Consider the following 16,935-nt stretch of genomic DNA (forward strand, 5'->3'; position numbering starts at 1 on the left):
CTACCAAACAGATGGAAAGGTGGCCAGGTGATAGTGCCCACTGCACAGAATGTACTGTGCAGTATTTAACATACTGTGTACAATGGCAGATTGTAAGGCCCAGTATGACTGTAGTAGCCAATGGCTAATGAACCATTCACCTCCTAAAGATGCCATAGCTTAAAACCTTTGACAGATGCCAATACTTAATATCTTTCTACATAAATTCCCAAAAGTCTGATGCCTCGGTAATGATTATATTTATGTAGGCTGATATTTGTGGGGCTTCCTCATGAACACAAATTTTATTCCTCATAGTCATCATTATTTTAATCAGTCATCACAACTTACAATTGTTCTATATATCAATGAAACTTTAAAAATCTATGGGAAAATATTGTTTTTAATATGTTCTTATTTATTTTAGAGAGAGAGGAATGGAGAGGGAGAGAGAAATAGAAATATCAATGAGAGAGAATCATCAACATCAATTGGCTGTCTCCTATACATACCCTTCTGGGGATCAAGCCCACAAACTGGGCATGTGCCCTGACCAGGAATCAGACTGGTGACCTCCTGGTATATGGGTCAATGCTCAACCACTGAGCAACACCAGCCAGGCTATTAGTAAATATTTTAATTAATTTTAACCAATTACATTAATGTCAAAACAGTTAAATTTTAAAAAAAATTGCCTCAAAGCAAGAATGGATATAGGGCCTCATTGTGAAACAAAAGATGGATAAGATGATAAATATTACTACAATTGGCAATTTGGGGCAACACAGAGAAAGTGGAACAAGAAGACTGCATTGACTTCTATCATTTTAGAAAACCAAACCATTTGAATGCTCATTCATCTTTGATTTGTGGCTTTGAGATTTTGTAAATCTATTTCTAGTCACTGACTGAAATTGACCAAGAGGAAAACATAAATCCTTGTTGACTTAATTTGCTATTGAAAATTGTAGTCAATAATCATGAAAAGTAAATGGCTGCACAGTGCAATATTAGTTGTCTAAGAAAAGATTAAAATTCAAATAATCTACATTTACTGGTCTAAGAGAGTAACTAAAATGAAAATCCATGACCCAATTACCATGCTAAGCAGCTAGCATAAGGTTTTAGTTGTTCTATTTCATTTAAAGTCACAGTATATTTAATAGTGACCATTGAATAGGCAGATAAATAAGTTTGAATGTACAGGAGTACTTCTAGGACTGCAGGTGTCTTGTGGCAGTATGACAAAATATTTTTCAAATGGAATTTGTTACCGTACATCAGTACTTCAATGTAAGAACTTAAGCTGAGGGGCTTGTTATGATTTAGCTTTGGGACAGAACATTTTAAATATGCTATTTTCTTTTTTTTTATTGATTAAGATATTACATATGTGTACCCTCTACCCCCCCCCCCCCGCTCATCCCCTCACCCGCCCCCCCCCGTTGTCCGTGTCCATTGGTTAGGCCTATATGCTTGCATATAAGTCTTTGGTTGATCTTTCCCCCTTGCCCCCACCCTCCCCTACCTTCCCTCCAAGGCCCGACAGTCCAATCAAAGCCTCTCCGTCTCTGGATCAGTCCTTGTTCATCAGTTTATGTTGTTCATTATATTCCACAAATAAGTGAGATCTTGTGGTATTTATCCGCTCTCCAGTTTCATCGATGCTGTGGCAAATGGTAAGAGTTCCTTTTTCTTCTTCCTCTTCTTAAAGAATACCTTTCAGCATTTCATATAATGCTGGTTTGGTGGTGATGAACTCCTTTAGCTTTTTCTTATCCGTGAAGCTCTTTATCTGACCTTCCATTCTGAATGATAGCTTTGCTGGATAAAGTAATCTTGGTTGCAGGTTCTTGCTATTCATCTCTTTGAATATTTCTTGCCACTCTCTTCTGGCCTGCATGGTTTCTGTTGAGAAATCAGCTGACAGTCGGATGGGTACTCCCTTGTAGGTAACTGACTGTCTTTCTCTTGCTGCTTTTAAGATTCTCTCTTTATCTTTTCCTCTTGGCATTTTAATTATGATGTGTCTTGGTGTGGTCCTCTTTGGATTCCTTTTGTTTGGGGTTCTCTGCGCTTCCTGGACTTGTAAGTCCATTTCTTTCACCAGGTGGGGGAAGTTTTGTGTCATTATTTCTTCAAAAAGGTTTTCAATATCTTGCCCTCTCTCTCCTTCTGGTACCCCTATAATTCTGATGTTGGTACGCTTGAAGTTGTCCCAGAGGTTCCTTACACTATCTTCATATTTTTTGAATCTCTTTTCTTTTTTCTTTTTCGGTTGGGTATTTTTTGTTTCTTTGTATTTCAAATCTTTGACTTGATTCTTGGGATCTTCTTGTCTGCTGTTGGATCTCTGTAAATTATTCTTTATTTCAGTCAGTGTATGCTTAATTTCTAGTTGGTCCTTTTTCATGTCCTCCATGGTCTCACTATACTCCTTGAGGGATTCATTAAATTTATCGGCGGTTTCCATAAAATTCTTGACAAACCTTATAAACGTGGCCTTGAACTCTATATCCAGTCGTCTGTCCTCCTCCGTTTCTGCCAATTGTGACCTGTTTCTTTGTCTCCGCATTTTGGCTGCTTCCCTGTGTTGATAGAGTGGCCCTGCGCGCCAGGTGTCCTGTAGGGCCCAGTGGCTCAGCCTCCCCAGTTACCTGGGGTGGACACTCTTGGTGCACTCTTGGTGCCTTGGTTGTTGTAGGATCACTGGGAGGAATTGACCTCCAAGCCAATTGGCTGTGGGAAGCAGCTGTGTCTGAAGTGGGAGAATGGTCCCCCTCTGACCACTGGGTACAGTGGCTCCTGGATCTAAGGAGGTGCTAATTCAGCCCCTGCCTGAGGCCACACAGCCGGAGCCACAAAGAGGCTCAGCTGTGAAGCAATGCAAGCCACTGCGGGGCCTTGGGCCTTCTCTTGGAAGTTCCGGGTCTGCCTGGCTGGGCTGTAGTTAGGTACATTCATATGCAAAAGCCTCTGCCGCAGCCTTGGTGGGGCGGAGTCTCAGGGAGTCAAAAGGGCGGAGAAAGAAGGACTCGTGCGTCTCAGTGTCCCGGTAACGGCTGCAAGCACCTCTGAGGGAAATCCGCCCTCAAGTTCGCCCGCTGCCGCCTGACAGACCAGCCTCTCCCCGTATGAGTCCTGGGTCCCCAGAGACTTCCCGGAACCGGAGTTCAGAGCAGTCGGGAGCTTGTGATTCAAAAAGATAGCCGCGTCCTCAGGTGCCACCCCCTTTCCGTGCGCGCAAGCCGCCGCCGTACCTCTGCACTCAGCCTCCGCAGCTCCTCTGGCTCTCAGCGTGCTTTTCTTTTCTTCTAGTTGTAGAAATTACACTCAGCCAGCCTTCCTGTTGTTCTGGACGATGTTTTCTCCGTCCTTTGGGATATTTTTTCAATTGTTGTGTGAGGCGACTATTTCCCGGTGTTTATCTATGCCGCCATCTTAGTTTCTCCTAAATATGCTATTTTCAGTGTGTCACTAAAGTAGAGAGTGCAAAGAACATATGTAAATAATCCATAGACATAGGCAACAGTGTGGTGATGGCCAGAGGGAAGGTGAGGTAGAGGCTGGGTGTAGGTGGACAAAGGAGGAAGGAATAGTGACATCTTTAATAAAGTAAATTATAAAAACAGTTTAAAAATAGTCTTTGCTAATAGCACAAAATAAAAAATAAAGTATTTAGTGCATTGTTTATTTCTAAGTAATGTATAAATATATTATACCTTAATAAACTATACTTCTAATTGTTTATTGTACCATTTATTGTGTGATTGTGCAGTTAAGTCCTAAGGCCTTGAGTAGAAACTATCCTAAAAATAAAGGTTAAAGTGCACATTGAATTTTCCATCAAAAAGCTAAGTAATAACAATATTGAAAGGTTATAAATATCACACTGGAGCACACTGTATTAGACACTTATATTTATTGTAGAGTTCTGCTTCAAAGACATATGTTTATTTTTGATATATATGTTATAGCTATATCTATAGAGAGAGACATCTCTCTATAGATTTCTATGTCTATATGTATTAACATATACTCTTCATCACAAGTAAGTAAAATATTACTTCAGCTGAATGTACCAACATCAGAGGAAAATTCATAATAAAGACAGACAAAATTTATGACACCCCACACTCTTTGTTTACACAGAAATAATTCATCCAGGAGAGCAAATAGAAGAAAAGAAGAAAAGCTGTTCCCTCCTTCACTTTCCCCACTGCCAGAGGATCGTCCACGCAGCAGAAACATCAGTGGCAATAATGGTTTCTTCAGTCAAGACAAAAACATCCCTATGATTGGACAGTTCAACTCTGCCAAACCTAAGAGGAGTGAAGGCAAATTCTGTGCTACTTTCAAAGGGATATCTGTAAATGTAAGCATCTTAGGAGAAATATTATGATCAGCAGGTAGAAACAAGTTGATCCAGCATATCTAACTAGACTTGACCACATGGGGATGTTGCAGGGTGATGAGAGGAAGAAACAGAGAGAAACTGTAGGTGTGTGTACACACAAATACACAAACTCTCCATTATTTCAATTTTTAATTATTCTAATGTAGGATGAATTTTGTAATTTCAGTCTTACTGCTTCAAACAGAATATTATGAAGAGACTTGGGACTTTGGACATCCTTTGGTCCAAGTTTTTAATATCTTGAGGGTTGGAACACTTTCAAAATACTGACCACAGTATCTGGTACATTCATACCTGCTAAAAATTTTAGTGACTGTGGGCAATCCCATTCCATCCATTTGGTTTTTTTTTTTTTCATTCACTAAATGATCAGTGCCTACTATGTACCAGATGCTGTGGTCAGTATTTTAGAAGTGTCCCCTACTCCCAAGATATGAAAGGCTTGGACTAAAGGATATCTAAAATCCTGAGTCTCTGCATAATAATCTGTTCAGAGTAGTAAGATTGGAATGAACACGTTTGAAGTCTATATAATCTTAATAATCAATGTCACCCAATAAGTGTAATTAAAAATAAATAAATAATAGTGACTAAAAATGATGGCATTTAAAAGGTGAATTTGTTGATAAAAATCACACAATTGTGATTCTAAGCCTAACTAAATGATTATCTGGTCCTTTGGATTTTCTATACTGCTGCTCAATTAGCATAGATAATTAAGAATTTGTATCACTTTTTAGATCCATACACAATATATTTATCTCTTCCAGATATAAGTACATAACCACGAGCAATAGTGCCATTAGTAAATATTAATGACAAATGTATCTGCCTTTCCGTGTAAATACATGTGTATGCAGATGTATCATCTGTATTTATCTATTCTCCTTTAAATGTCATAAAAAAAGCAAATGAGTGAAACGCAATGAGTTTTAAAATGTCTGGTGCCAACCTAGTGGACTCTGAACCAAGAGTATCCATTTCACATCCCATCAAAAACCAAAAGGCCTCTGAGCTATAAGGACCCTAGTTTATAGGTCTTGCATCATCTAAGATGACTGAGATGAAATATATATCTATGCAAGTTTCATCATTGATATAAAGAAATTGCTCTATAATTAAGTTGTCATGTCCCATATGAAATCCATGTGTATATGTATGCACACATAATATTTATATTAATATTTAAAATGCTGCCTATAATGTTAGGAATTAAACCATCTATTCTAAACAGTAATTACACTACAGTCTTATTTTTCATACTGAATGTAATTAATATTGTAAACTCTAACTGATATTCTCTTCTATTGCAAGTTTTTTGGAGGGTATATGTGATGTCTAGGCAGTTCACTTTGTACAGTGCCTAGTATATTGTCACAAATAATCAGGTGCTTATTACAGATGTTTTTATGACAAATGATATTGCTTACAAGAATCTGCCAAGTCATTTCCATGAGAACTAAAAACTACTGGGAAACATGATAAGTTTGATTACAATTGTACTTATAAATTGATCATCCTTGTTAAAGAAATCACTGAGGTATCCCATAATAGAAAGAAGCACCAACTATCACTTCTTTGGCCATTCCTTCTACTAATGGCTTAAAATCTGGAGAGAATTTGTGGTGTATTTTTGCCCTAGCCTTGGAGTTAAGAGACTTGACATAGAGTTAGCACTGCAACAACTTTGCTCTGAGAACTTGGACAAATTATGAAATCTCTGTAAAATGAGTGTGTTTGACTAGATTAGCTATAAGCCTTCTTCCTACTCCACAAGTGTCTTCTTCAATTTTGTTTTCTCAGAGTCTTTTCCATTTATACATTTCTTAAACTAGATTATTTATTAACTCAATGGATGGGTGTATATGGACAGAGGGCATGTTAATATAACTTACACCATCATGGCTGAATGCAGCCATTTCCATCCAATCAGATGTGCCAGGACTGACAATGATGCCATGTGTGTGCATGGTGGATGTGGTGTTTGAAGGTTCTTGTCACATGTTTTAATCATAGAGACAGTGGCACTGTCTTAGGCTGACTCCACTGCTTGATCTGAGCCATCTGGCTCTGGCAGTAGAAACATGGAGTTGGCTTAGGAGTTTTAGAAGACTGATTTTTTAAATGTGCTTAGATTGAATAAGATCAATAATCATGTTTAAACTATTTTCTCAAATATCCATCATTATAATTTTTATATGTGTAGCCTCTCAGCACATTTCTCTCATTGAGCTCTAGATGGTAAGAACTTTTGACAATCAGAGAAGGTCCAGGATCAAATGGAAAAGATGGACTTTCAAGGCTATAAGGAATGTTCACATTTGGCTTTTATCTTTAAAGTGACCCTTTTAACTAGGCAGGCATGCATGCATTCAGCAAATAATTAGGAGCACTAGGCTGCAGGATAAGGTGGATAGGGTGGAGTGGGGTGGCGGCGTCATACGTCAGAGATGATTCCAGTGCTGAAAAAGCACTCAATCTAAGGTGAGTCATGAAATGTACTGAGAGAACTAGAATACAAAATATCTGGTGATTGGTACTATACAGAAGAGATTAAGTCAGACTCTTCAGATCTCTAAGGGCACCAAGAGGATTAAGGCACTTCTGGCCATAGACATAAGGCAGTTTTCCTTGAAGAGAGCGCATTTCTTAAGCTGGATTATAACAGATGAATAGAGTTTAGAAATGGAGGGAAGTGATTACACAAAATGTGATATATCCATACAATGAAATATATTCAGTCTTAAAGAGGAAGGAAAATCTGACACATGCTACAACATGGATGAATCTTAAGGACACTTTGCTAAGTGAAATAAGCCAGTCACAAAAAGGCAAATATTTAATGATTCTACTTATGTGTGGTAAATAGAGTAATCAAATTTGCAAATACAGAAAGTAGAAGGGTAGTTGTCAGGGGCTGGGGAGAGGAGGCAATGGGAAATTGTAGTTTAACGGGGACAGAGTTTCATTTTTGCAAGATGAAAGAGTTCTAGAGATTTAGAAAACACTGTGAGTGAACCTAACACTACTGAATTGTACATCTAAAAATGGTTAAGATGATAAATTTGATGTTATATGCAATTTTAAAAATTAAAAATGGCGTAAATTATCAGGAGGTAAAGAAAAAAGTAATGAAGGGAATGTTTTGGGTTTTTTTCCATTTTCTTTTTTTGTGTGGGGGAGGGGTTCAACTCTAAGTGTCAGGATGAAGCAAAGCAGGAAAGCGGAAAGCAAAGAAAGTAGGGTGTGTTTAGTTTCACGGAAGGTTCATGGGAGGGAGTAGTGAGAGATGATCAGGGATGACCTTACATGCCAGCAAAGGAACTCAGCCTTAGTTTGTACTTGGCCGCAAGGTAGTGAAATATGTGGAGCTTTGTTTAAAAAGCTCAGACTAGCAGGCAGCTAGCTGATTGTGGATGGATTGGAGTTTGGAAGTTGGCCAGGAAGCTGTTTGATAGTCTCGGTCAGAAGACATGAGGGCCTGCACTTTGAGGCTTCAGAATAGAAAGGGACAAATTTAGGAGATGTTGGGAAGATACAAGAAATACTAATTTGTAATTGTTTGCATAAGGGTAATGGAGAGGAAGATATTAAAGATGAAAAAGAACAGTGGTTTTCAAAAAGAGTTTTAGGAACATTATCATTTTTTAAATGAATTCATTTACAGAATTTCAATATGTAAAGTGGAGTGAAACAGAGTAGCTCATATAGAAGGCAAAGTGGGGAATACACAAGTTCCAAAGCTCCTGGTCCAGAGATGGCCACAGTACCCTTACTGACATGGATAAACCCAGCCTTGGTGACAGGGAAGACTACCCTATAATTAACAGAAAGAGTGATCTGGTTTGCTTCAGAGAAATTTGAAGAGTTAATGGTCTATCTTGGTGGAACTATCCAAAGGTGGTCATTGTAGGTCTGGAGCTTTGGAGAGAGTAAGACTGAGGTTTCCGTTTAGGAGTTACCTGCTTATTATCAAATCTGTGATAGTGCATACAGGACTGTCAAATTCTCTTAAGGTCAAGAAAGAAGAGAGCTGAGGAATGAACCTTAGGGGCATACCAGGCTTCGGTATATACAAACTCAGAAGAACAGAGAGAGGAAGAGGCATTATGACAAGGATGGTCAGATATAGAACAGTCAGGATCTTCCCACAGTTTCCAGGTGAGGAGTAGAGAGTCTGCTATGTGAATAAACATAGCAGGTAGTCTTGGAACACATGCTGTCACATAAATACAAATTTTACAACCTACTTTCTTCATGTGGATCTGATTGTTTCTTTTTTAAATTTTTTATAAAATATATACTTTTATTGATTTCAGAGAGGAAGGGAGAGGGAGAGAGAGATAGAAACATCAATGATGAGAGAGAATCATTGATTGGCTGCCTCCTGCATGCCCCACACTGGGGATAAAGCCTGCAACCCAGGTACATGCTCTAACCAGGAATTGAACCATGACCTCCTGGTTCATAGGTCGACGCTCAACCACTGAGCCATGCCAGCGGGGCAGGATCACTTTATTTCTATGGCAATGACAGCTCAGTGTGAATCTCAGAAATCTCTTATTTGATTTTTTGACCTCATTAAAATGAACTTTCACCATCCCAAGACTTCAAAATGAGGAGGCATTCATGTGGCATTCACTCAGCTGGAAATCAGTCAAGCTCCTTGTGTGAATGAAAAGGCTGTTTTGGCCTTGGTCCCAGGGTAATGACTACTTCAATACAGTGTCTGGTTTGCTGGTATTTGACTTCACTGAATCTTGTGTTTTGTAGCGACCTGAGTACTTATCCTAGTGAATGTTTCTGGGCTGGTTTACTTATCAAAAATATATACATCAGGGTCACCTCTTTTTTACTCTCTTCCTTTCCCTCCCTGCATTCCTCATTCCTCCCCTCTCCCATCACATCCCCTACCAAATTTAGACCTTTGCCAATGACTGTATTTATGGAATGATGGGGTTATATAATCCCAGCACCTGACTAGCTTGGTGATTAGTGTCATCATAGAACAAAGTCTGGTAATTCACAGAATTCATAAAATATACCAGGGTTACTTATTTATTCTCAAGCTGTGTCCACTATTTTATTTTCCTTTGTTTTATTTTTTATTAAATTTATTGGGGTGACATTGGTTAATAAGATCATATAGATTTCAGGTGTGGATTTCTATGTTACAAGATATGTAAATTGTACTTTGTGCTTACCATCTTCTGTGACCTCCCTTGTCTTGTTTCTTAGTGGGCTTGGCATTCAAATCATTTATGAAAAGACGTTCTAAAAAGCTAAATCTAATGAAAGTTATTTGTCCTCCTTTTTCCCAGGAGGGAGACACTCCAAAAAAGGCAACCTCTGCCACCGTTACTGTCACCAACACTGCTATTGCCACTGCTACTTCTACTGCCATTGTTACCATCCCTGTCATAGCCACTGCCACTGCTACTGCCACGGCTACTACCACAAGCACTACTACTACCATTTCCACCATCACCTCTACCATCACTACTGGCCTAATGGGTAGCAGACACCTGGAGATGACGTCCTGGGCAGCCCTGCCCCTTCTTTCCACCAGCACCACCAGTGTCCGGAGACCCAAACTCACTTTTGACGACTCGTATGTTGTTCCCAGATTATCATGGACCCAGTTTTGGAATTGTGAATGGGGGTGGGGGTAGTATGACTTTTCTAGCACCATATAATGTGTCACCCAAAATAAGACCCCAGCAGTAGTTCCTGCAGCTTTAAAAAGTATATCCATCTTCCTCACATACTCCTATCCTAACCAAGAAATGTTTTTGGCCCAATTAAATCACAGATCTCTGTTACTGTTTCCAAAGGCAGTTGCTTCATTCTAGGATTCTGTGTCCTCCATTCTTATTAGATAGAACTGTGTACACCAACAAAGAGGTTTACAGCTAGGTTTTGTTGAATCTTTTTGGGTAACTGGAATAGTGGGTGTTGGAGATTATAGTTATTTATCCTAATGGGCCATTATGCACTTCAGAATTCATTTACAGAATTACTTCAAGGTTATTTATTATATGAATGATAGCATTCATCTGCCCTTCTCAAGGCATTGTATAGGAATGGATTTATAGTAAAAAAAAAATGGTTTTGACTATTCAATTTTTAATGAAAAAAAATGAGCCATTGGTTTCTGAAAGAAGTCATTTTGTTTGTTTAGGGTGCACAATGCTGATTATTACATGCAAGAGGCTAAGAAGCTGAAGCACAAAGCTGATGCACTGGTAAGGTTTGCTTCCTCTCATTGCTTTGTTCTCATTAAGGTATTATGCTTTAAAGGAAAACAAAGACACTTTATATACAATTCAAACTTTCTCATTGCTGCTCTGACATAGCGATTTTGGAGCTGGTTAATTCATCAACACTGTAATACCCAGATTTCTTTGTACTGTGATACCCTGTCATTCATGTATTTGTTTTTTCACTGTTATTTCCCTTGCCCCAACTTCAGTAGGTACATGGCATATACTCTTATTCTTGTCTTTCAAGTGGATTTGAACTGACATTTGAAACTGCTCTGGAGAAGGTGGAGTGGGGGGTTCTTTGAGTCTGGTAAACCAGAAACCAGTATGGGAAGGAAGAGGATTATTTAGAGCTAATAAAGTAGCCTCTAAAATTGGCTTCGCAAAACTGAGGTATGTATAAAAAACTTAGCTCCTTGCTGAATTTGATTACATATTCCCAGAATGAGGCCCATAGCCAGGCTAGGACCCTGTACAAAGAGAGGAAGTTCTGTCATCTGGATTTCCCAAGACACTAGGCCATGCTGCCTCTAAATGTTTTGGTCATCTAGAATAGCAATGAGCTCAGAATGTTGAGTTGTTTGACTTTATTGATCCTCGTAACAAGGGGTCTCAACCATGTGTTACAATCACTTGGGGAGCTTTAAAATAACCCTGATTCCCAGGCCACACTCTGGACAAATGGAATCAAAATTTCTGAGACTGGGACCTGGATATGGGTATTAAAATTCCCCAGGTGATTCCCAAGTTCAGTCAAGACTGAGAGAACCACTGCCTTAGGGAAGGCCCTAATGGCAGACTCCTCACCTTTGACTAAACCTCAGCATAATTAGAGATATTAGTTAGCACACTGAGTTGAAAAATAATATCACCCTCCATTCATTACATTGTGTCAGCCAGGACTTAGCTGTCCCATTGTTTGATACTAGGAGGGCTGTAAGAAAGTATCATGACATTCTCTGCACTATGACTTCTGTGTAGCCAACATCAACTGTCCATGGACTTGCATCTGCTGTTTCTCTACTTTTTTTTGTCATTTTCTCACTGTGGTCCAAATTGTTCAGCTATTGTCTGCAGCTAACCTTTCTGTGGTGTTAACTGTCCATTGGAAACACATATTCTCTGCTTCTGCAGATGAAAGCCACAAGGCAGGCTGGTGCCAGCTCCACTAGAGATGCTGGGAAGACTGCCTGTGACCATTGTATGTGTGGTGAGAGATTTGAGTGGCATTAGTGGCCGTGCTGCTGGCTTGAAGACCAAAGTTGTTTTTTTGTTTTGTTTTGTTTTGTTTTTCCCTAAATGTCCTCAACTCTGATTCACTGCATAAAGGCTCTGGAGTTTGCGCTCTGTCAAAATCAGAACAAGGAAGCACATAACTATTTCTTTGACAAGCTGGTCCATAAACTGATGAAGATTGGGACAAACCTGTGATACCACACCTGTGACCAAATGTTAAAATAACAGAAAAATCAGAGCCACAGAAATATATATATATATACATATGGTTCAGAATAAGCATCACTCTCTGCCATCCAGGGTCTGTTTATATGTTCCCCCTAAACCACCTTGATATTTTAACCACAATGTATTTTCAATTAGGGATATTTTTCCCCTATGGGAATAAAGTGGTTTTTGGGAGTGGGATGAAACAGTCTTAGATGTTTCAATGGTGTGTGTCCCTTCAAAGGGTCACAGTACATAAAGACATCATCAGGCTATCATTGGTATTAAAGTTTTAATGGGGATGTGTGGAAAAAAATATCTTAAAAAGCCCCATCAGCCATAACCGGTTTGGCTCAGTGGACAGAGCATCGGCCTGCGGACTGAAGGGTCCCAGGTTCGATTCCGGTCAGGGGCATGTACCTTGGTTGCGGGCACATCCCCAGTGGGAAGTGTGCAGGAGGCAGCTGATGGATGTTTCTCTCTCATCGATGTTTCTAACTCTCTGTCCCTCTCCCTTCCTCTCTGTAAAAATCAATAAAATATTTTTAAAAACCCCATCAGGGGATGGTGCTAATGTAGAAAAAGAAAGGGTTGTGAAACATTCATTTAGAGTATATCTTTGTTAGGCTTATGTCTATTCTAGAGTTGGAAGTCCCCTGGTAATTCAAGCTCCTTATTTTATAGATGGAGAAATTGAGGCCCAGGAAGGGGATATGATCTGATCACTAACTGGCACTATGATTTTGAAATTTCTCTGGACTTCAGTTTCACCTTTTTGAAAAGGGGGTGGGGTAGGGATAAAAAATCTTTAAAGATCCTTCCAGCTGTGTATTTATGAATGAAATCACATTTTCAAAAATCAGGATGTAAATAAAGATGAATTTACGAATGGGAGAGCTATTTGGAGCCAGATGACCTCAGGAGATTATCTTGTAAGCCAAGAGAAGATAGTTTGCATATACATAGGTTTTCAGAAAATCACTTTGCATTTCCTTGAAAACAATATTCTCCAAAGCATCTCACAGAAATGAAACCACAGAATTCCTGCAATACATAAAAGCTGAAAAGCATTTTTTTGTAAAAAGAGTCATTTACAACAAGAGATTATGCAGGACCTGTAACTCATCATTTTATAGTTGTACTTAATGTTTTTCTAGAAACAGCTACTCTGCCATTTTGAGAATTGCTGCCTGTACTGTTTCATAGAAAATATTTTGATAAGGTATACAAGAAAATTAAAATAGCTAAATCTGTATTATATTGGTCCTTTTACACAAAATTCTGCATTAGTGGAATTCTTATATCCAGCTATCAAAAATGAAAATGTTAAATACTGTTATAAAATACTCACTATAAAAATGTCATATATAATATTCATTACACATTATAAAGAAATCAGTATGTCTAAGTCACTTTAATGGTGACCATTATCAAGGCTAAAACCTTTTGGAATAAAATTTTACTAAACTAAAATATTTAGTAATGCTATATTTTTTGGCCTTTTGACACCCTATTCCAGACCATTATTTACAATGAAAGTGATGTGGTTATTGTCAACAGTCACAGTATAGCTTCACTTTTTCATGACAATAGCATCAATTTGTTACTCTTCTCTATGGGTGTGAGGTTGATCTGCTCACAAAGACTATATGTGTTAGTTTTCCTTGAGGCTTACAAAAAGCAGTTTTATTGCAAGCAGGTCTATAGGATACTACAATGACCAGTCTAGTAATTTTAGGGAATAGAAACTAATCAAAGCAGTGATTTAGATTTTGGTCTATCAAAAAGATAACAACAAAAACATAATACTACCACCCATGATACCTTAGCTACTTTTCTTTCCTCAACCAACCTCAGTGTGATGACAATAGAATCTTAAATCAGTTATGTTATTGTCAATACAAATTCATACATTCTACATCAGGGTTTCTCAATCTTTGCACTGTTAGGCTGGCTAATTCTCCATTGTGGCGGCTTCCCTGTGCATTGTGGAAAGTTTAGCCACGCCTGTGGCCTCTGCCTACTAGATACCCCCTGTCCCTAGCAGCAACAACCAAACATGTCTTCAGACATTGCCAAATGTTCCCTGAGGAAGGGATGAAAAATTGGCCTAGTTTGAGAACTCTTCCTTTATATGAAGGAGAGAAGGGAATACCATATTGATAAATCTTCTTCTTGTTTTAGTTCGAGAAATTTGGCAAAGCTGTGAATTATGCTGATGCAGCCCTGTCTTTCACCGAATGTGGCAATGCTATGGAGCGTGATCCTCTGGAAGCAAAATCTCCATATACCATGTACTCTGAGACTGTGGAGCTCCTCAGGTAATTGGCCTTTCTGCAGCCAACTTCCTAAACCCATTTCAGTCACCATTAGAAGCTGCTATTTTAAAAAATATTTCCACATAGCAATGATTTGCCCAAGGCATCTTCTTCTTAGAAATCATGATAATTAGTTCTTGCCATTTTATTAATGTTAGAAAATTGATAATTGATGGATACTGCTTTTATAAATTATCCCCTTTAGAAGTTATAATCCTATCTAATAAAGGAGAAACATGGTGATTAGCCATATGTCCACTACCCTTCCCATTGGCTAATCAGGGCGATATGCAAATTAACTGCCATCCAAGATGGCGGCCGGCAGCCAGGCAGTTTGAAGCGAACATGCTTGCTTCAGTGACGGAGAACTCCAATGTTCCCCACCTGCCGCTGCCGGCCTCTGAGCTTGCCTTTTGAAACATTGTTACAAATATAGAAGCTAAACAAAACCCCAGAAACCTGCTTTCAGCAAGCTGGGATCTCAGAGCTGGAGTTGAAACAGTGTTTCGATTATAGAACACAAACAAACCAGATACCTGCTTTTAGCAGCAAAGGCCTAAGAGCTGGGGCCAAGCCTCAGAGTTAAAGCTGGCCCAGAATAAAAAAAAGAAATAAAGGAGCGGTTGGGAGCTTCAGTCACCTGCCAGCCTGAAAACAGCCCTCAGCCCCTCACCCAGACTGGCCAGGCACCCCAGTGAGGACCCCCACCCTGAAGGGTGTGTGACCAGCTGCAAACAGCCATCAGCCCCTCACCCAGGCTGGCCAGGCACCCAAGCGGGACCCCCACTCTGATCCAGGACACCCTTCAGGGCAAACCAGCTGGCCCCCACCCGTGCACCAGGCCTCTATCCTATATAGTAAAAGGGTAATATGCCTCCCAGCACCGGGATCAGCGGAGCCGAGAGGCCTCCTGGCACCGGGATCAGCGTGACAGGGGGCAGCGCCCAAACCCCCTGATTGCCCTGCGGCTCTGTGTGTGACAGTGGGCGGGGCCACAACCTCCTTATCGGCCCTGCTCTGTTTGTAACAGGGGAAAGCGCCCCAACCCCCTGATCTGCCCTGCTCTGTGTGTGACAGGGGGCGGTGCCCCAACTCCCCTATCGGCCCTACTCTGTGAGTGACAGAGGGGAGCTCCTCAGCCCCCTGATCGGCCCTGCTCTGTGTGTGACAGGGGGGAGCTCCTCAACCCCCTGATGGACCCTGCTCTGTGCATGACAGGGGGCGGTGCCCCAACTCCCCAATCAGCCCTGCCCTGAGCCCGACCAGGGGCTGCACCTAGGGATTGGGCCTGCCCTCTGCCACCCGGGAGCAGGCCTAAGCCAGCAGGTTGTTATCTCCTGAGGGGTCCCAGACTTCGAGAGGGCACAGGCCGGGCTGAGGAACCCCCCTCCCCCACGAGTGCACAAATTTTTCTGCACCGGGCCTCTAATCTTCTATAATAATAAAAGGGTAATATGCTAATTAGACCGTAAGTCATTCCTGATGGCCTTCCTGAGGAAGCCGGGGCCTGAGGAAAGCAGCTCGGGTCCTGGATGCCAGAGGGAAGCTGGTACCAGCAGCCAGAGGAAGGAAGCCCTACTCTTGCACAAATGTTCATGCATCAGGCCTGTAGTGTGATATATATATTTTGCAATATTCATAAAATTAAAATGGAAACATAGTGGGTAGAAGTACAATAATCCCACTGTTTGACATTGACAGTTGTATTTTCAAAGTGCAATTTTAGAACTAAAAAAAAAAAAAAAAAAGTGGTGTTATTGGGATTTGTGTTATAATCCATGTTTTGTAAGAACTTTTCTGCAGTGGTTATTTAAAAAAAGACAGAGTACCCTTCCAGCATGAAGTAATCATTAAGGCCACAGATGTGGAGTAGACTTTTCCTACATGTAAAATTTCAGGGAAACAGACAAGGTGGTTGCAGGGCAGAGGAGACATGAGAATAGGAGAGGGTATATTAACTGTACAGATTATTGGTTCCATTTGTATTTTAAATGAAAAATTTCAGCCTGTTGGCCTTAGCAGAGTAGAATTTGTAGGTAATCAAAAAATTCCTGAGAGAAGGGAAAAGAGAAGAAATGATATCCATTCTAGTGTTTTCCAGTAACTTGCAGATATTTGGAAAATAATGTACCTCTGAATGGTGGATAAGCACAATAATTTGCTAGAATGATTAAATAATTGCTTTTGATTGAGCAAATAGATCTTTACCTTATAGGCCCTTATATTCTGGTCACCCCTGACTTGATTAATCAATGTGCGGCTGGATTCTAGGTTTTTATGCTGTTGCTTGTATCTGCATAAATGCTTACAAATCTGAAGACACGTGTACCTAAACCTTTAGACGCATTGGACAAATTCAGCATACATATTTTCATAGGAAAGCATTTTAAAATATCCAAAGAATGTGAACTCTTCTAAAGAAAAAATATGCTCACTGGAAAAAGAAGATTTAGTTAAAACCAAAAAAGTAAGAGATCATGAAGAAAGATCTAGCCTTGCCTTGCCAGACCAGGCA

General features: G+C 39.9%; 1 protein-coding gene across 2 annotated transcripts in view; it reads left to right on the forward strand.

Moving 5' to 3' along the window:
- Positions 1–16,935, forward strand: part of AFF2 (ALF transcription elongation factor 2) — a 626,368-nt gene that overhangs the window by 584,311 nt on the left and 25,122 nt on the right. For both annotated transcript variants that reach the window (XM_081081418.1, XM_081081419.1), the window contains 4 exons: positions 4,132–4,354; positions 9,718–10,007; positions 10,578–10,641; positions 14,287–14,423. In XM_081081418.1, coding sequence (XP_080937544.1) covers positions 4,132–4,354; positions 9,718–10,007; positions 10,578–10,641; positions 14,287–14,423 — 714 coding nt within the window. The remainder of the gene's footprint in view (positions 1–4,131; positions 4,355–9,717; positions 10,008–10,577; positions 10,642–14,286; positions 14,424–16,935) is intronic.

The sequence above is a fragment of the Myotis nattereri genome (assembly GCF_964212035.1).
Source record: "Myotis nattereri genome assembly, chromosome: X".
Classification (NCBI taxonomy): Eukaryota; Metazoa; Chordata; class Mammalia; order Chiroptera; family Vespertilionidae; genus Myotis; species Myotis nattereri.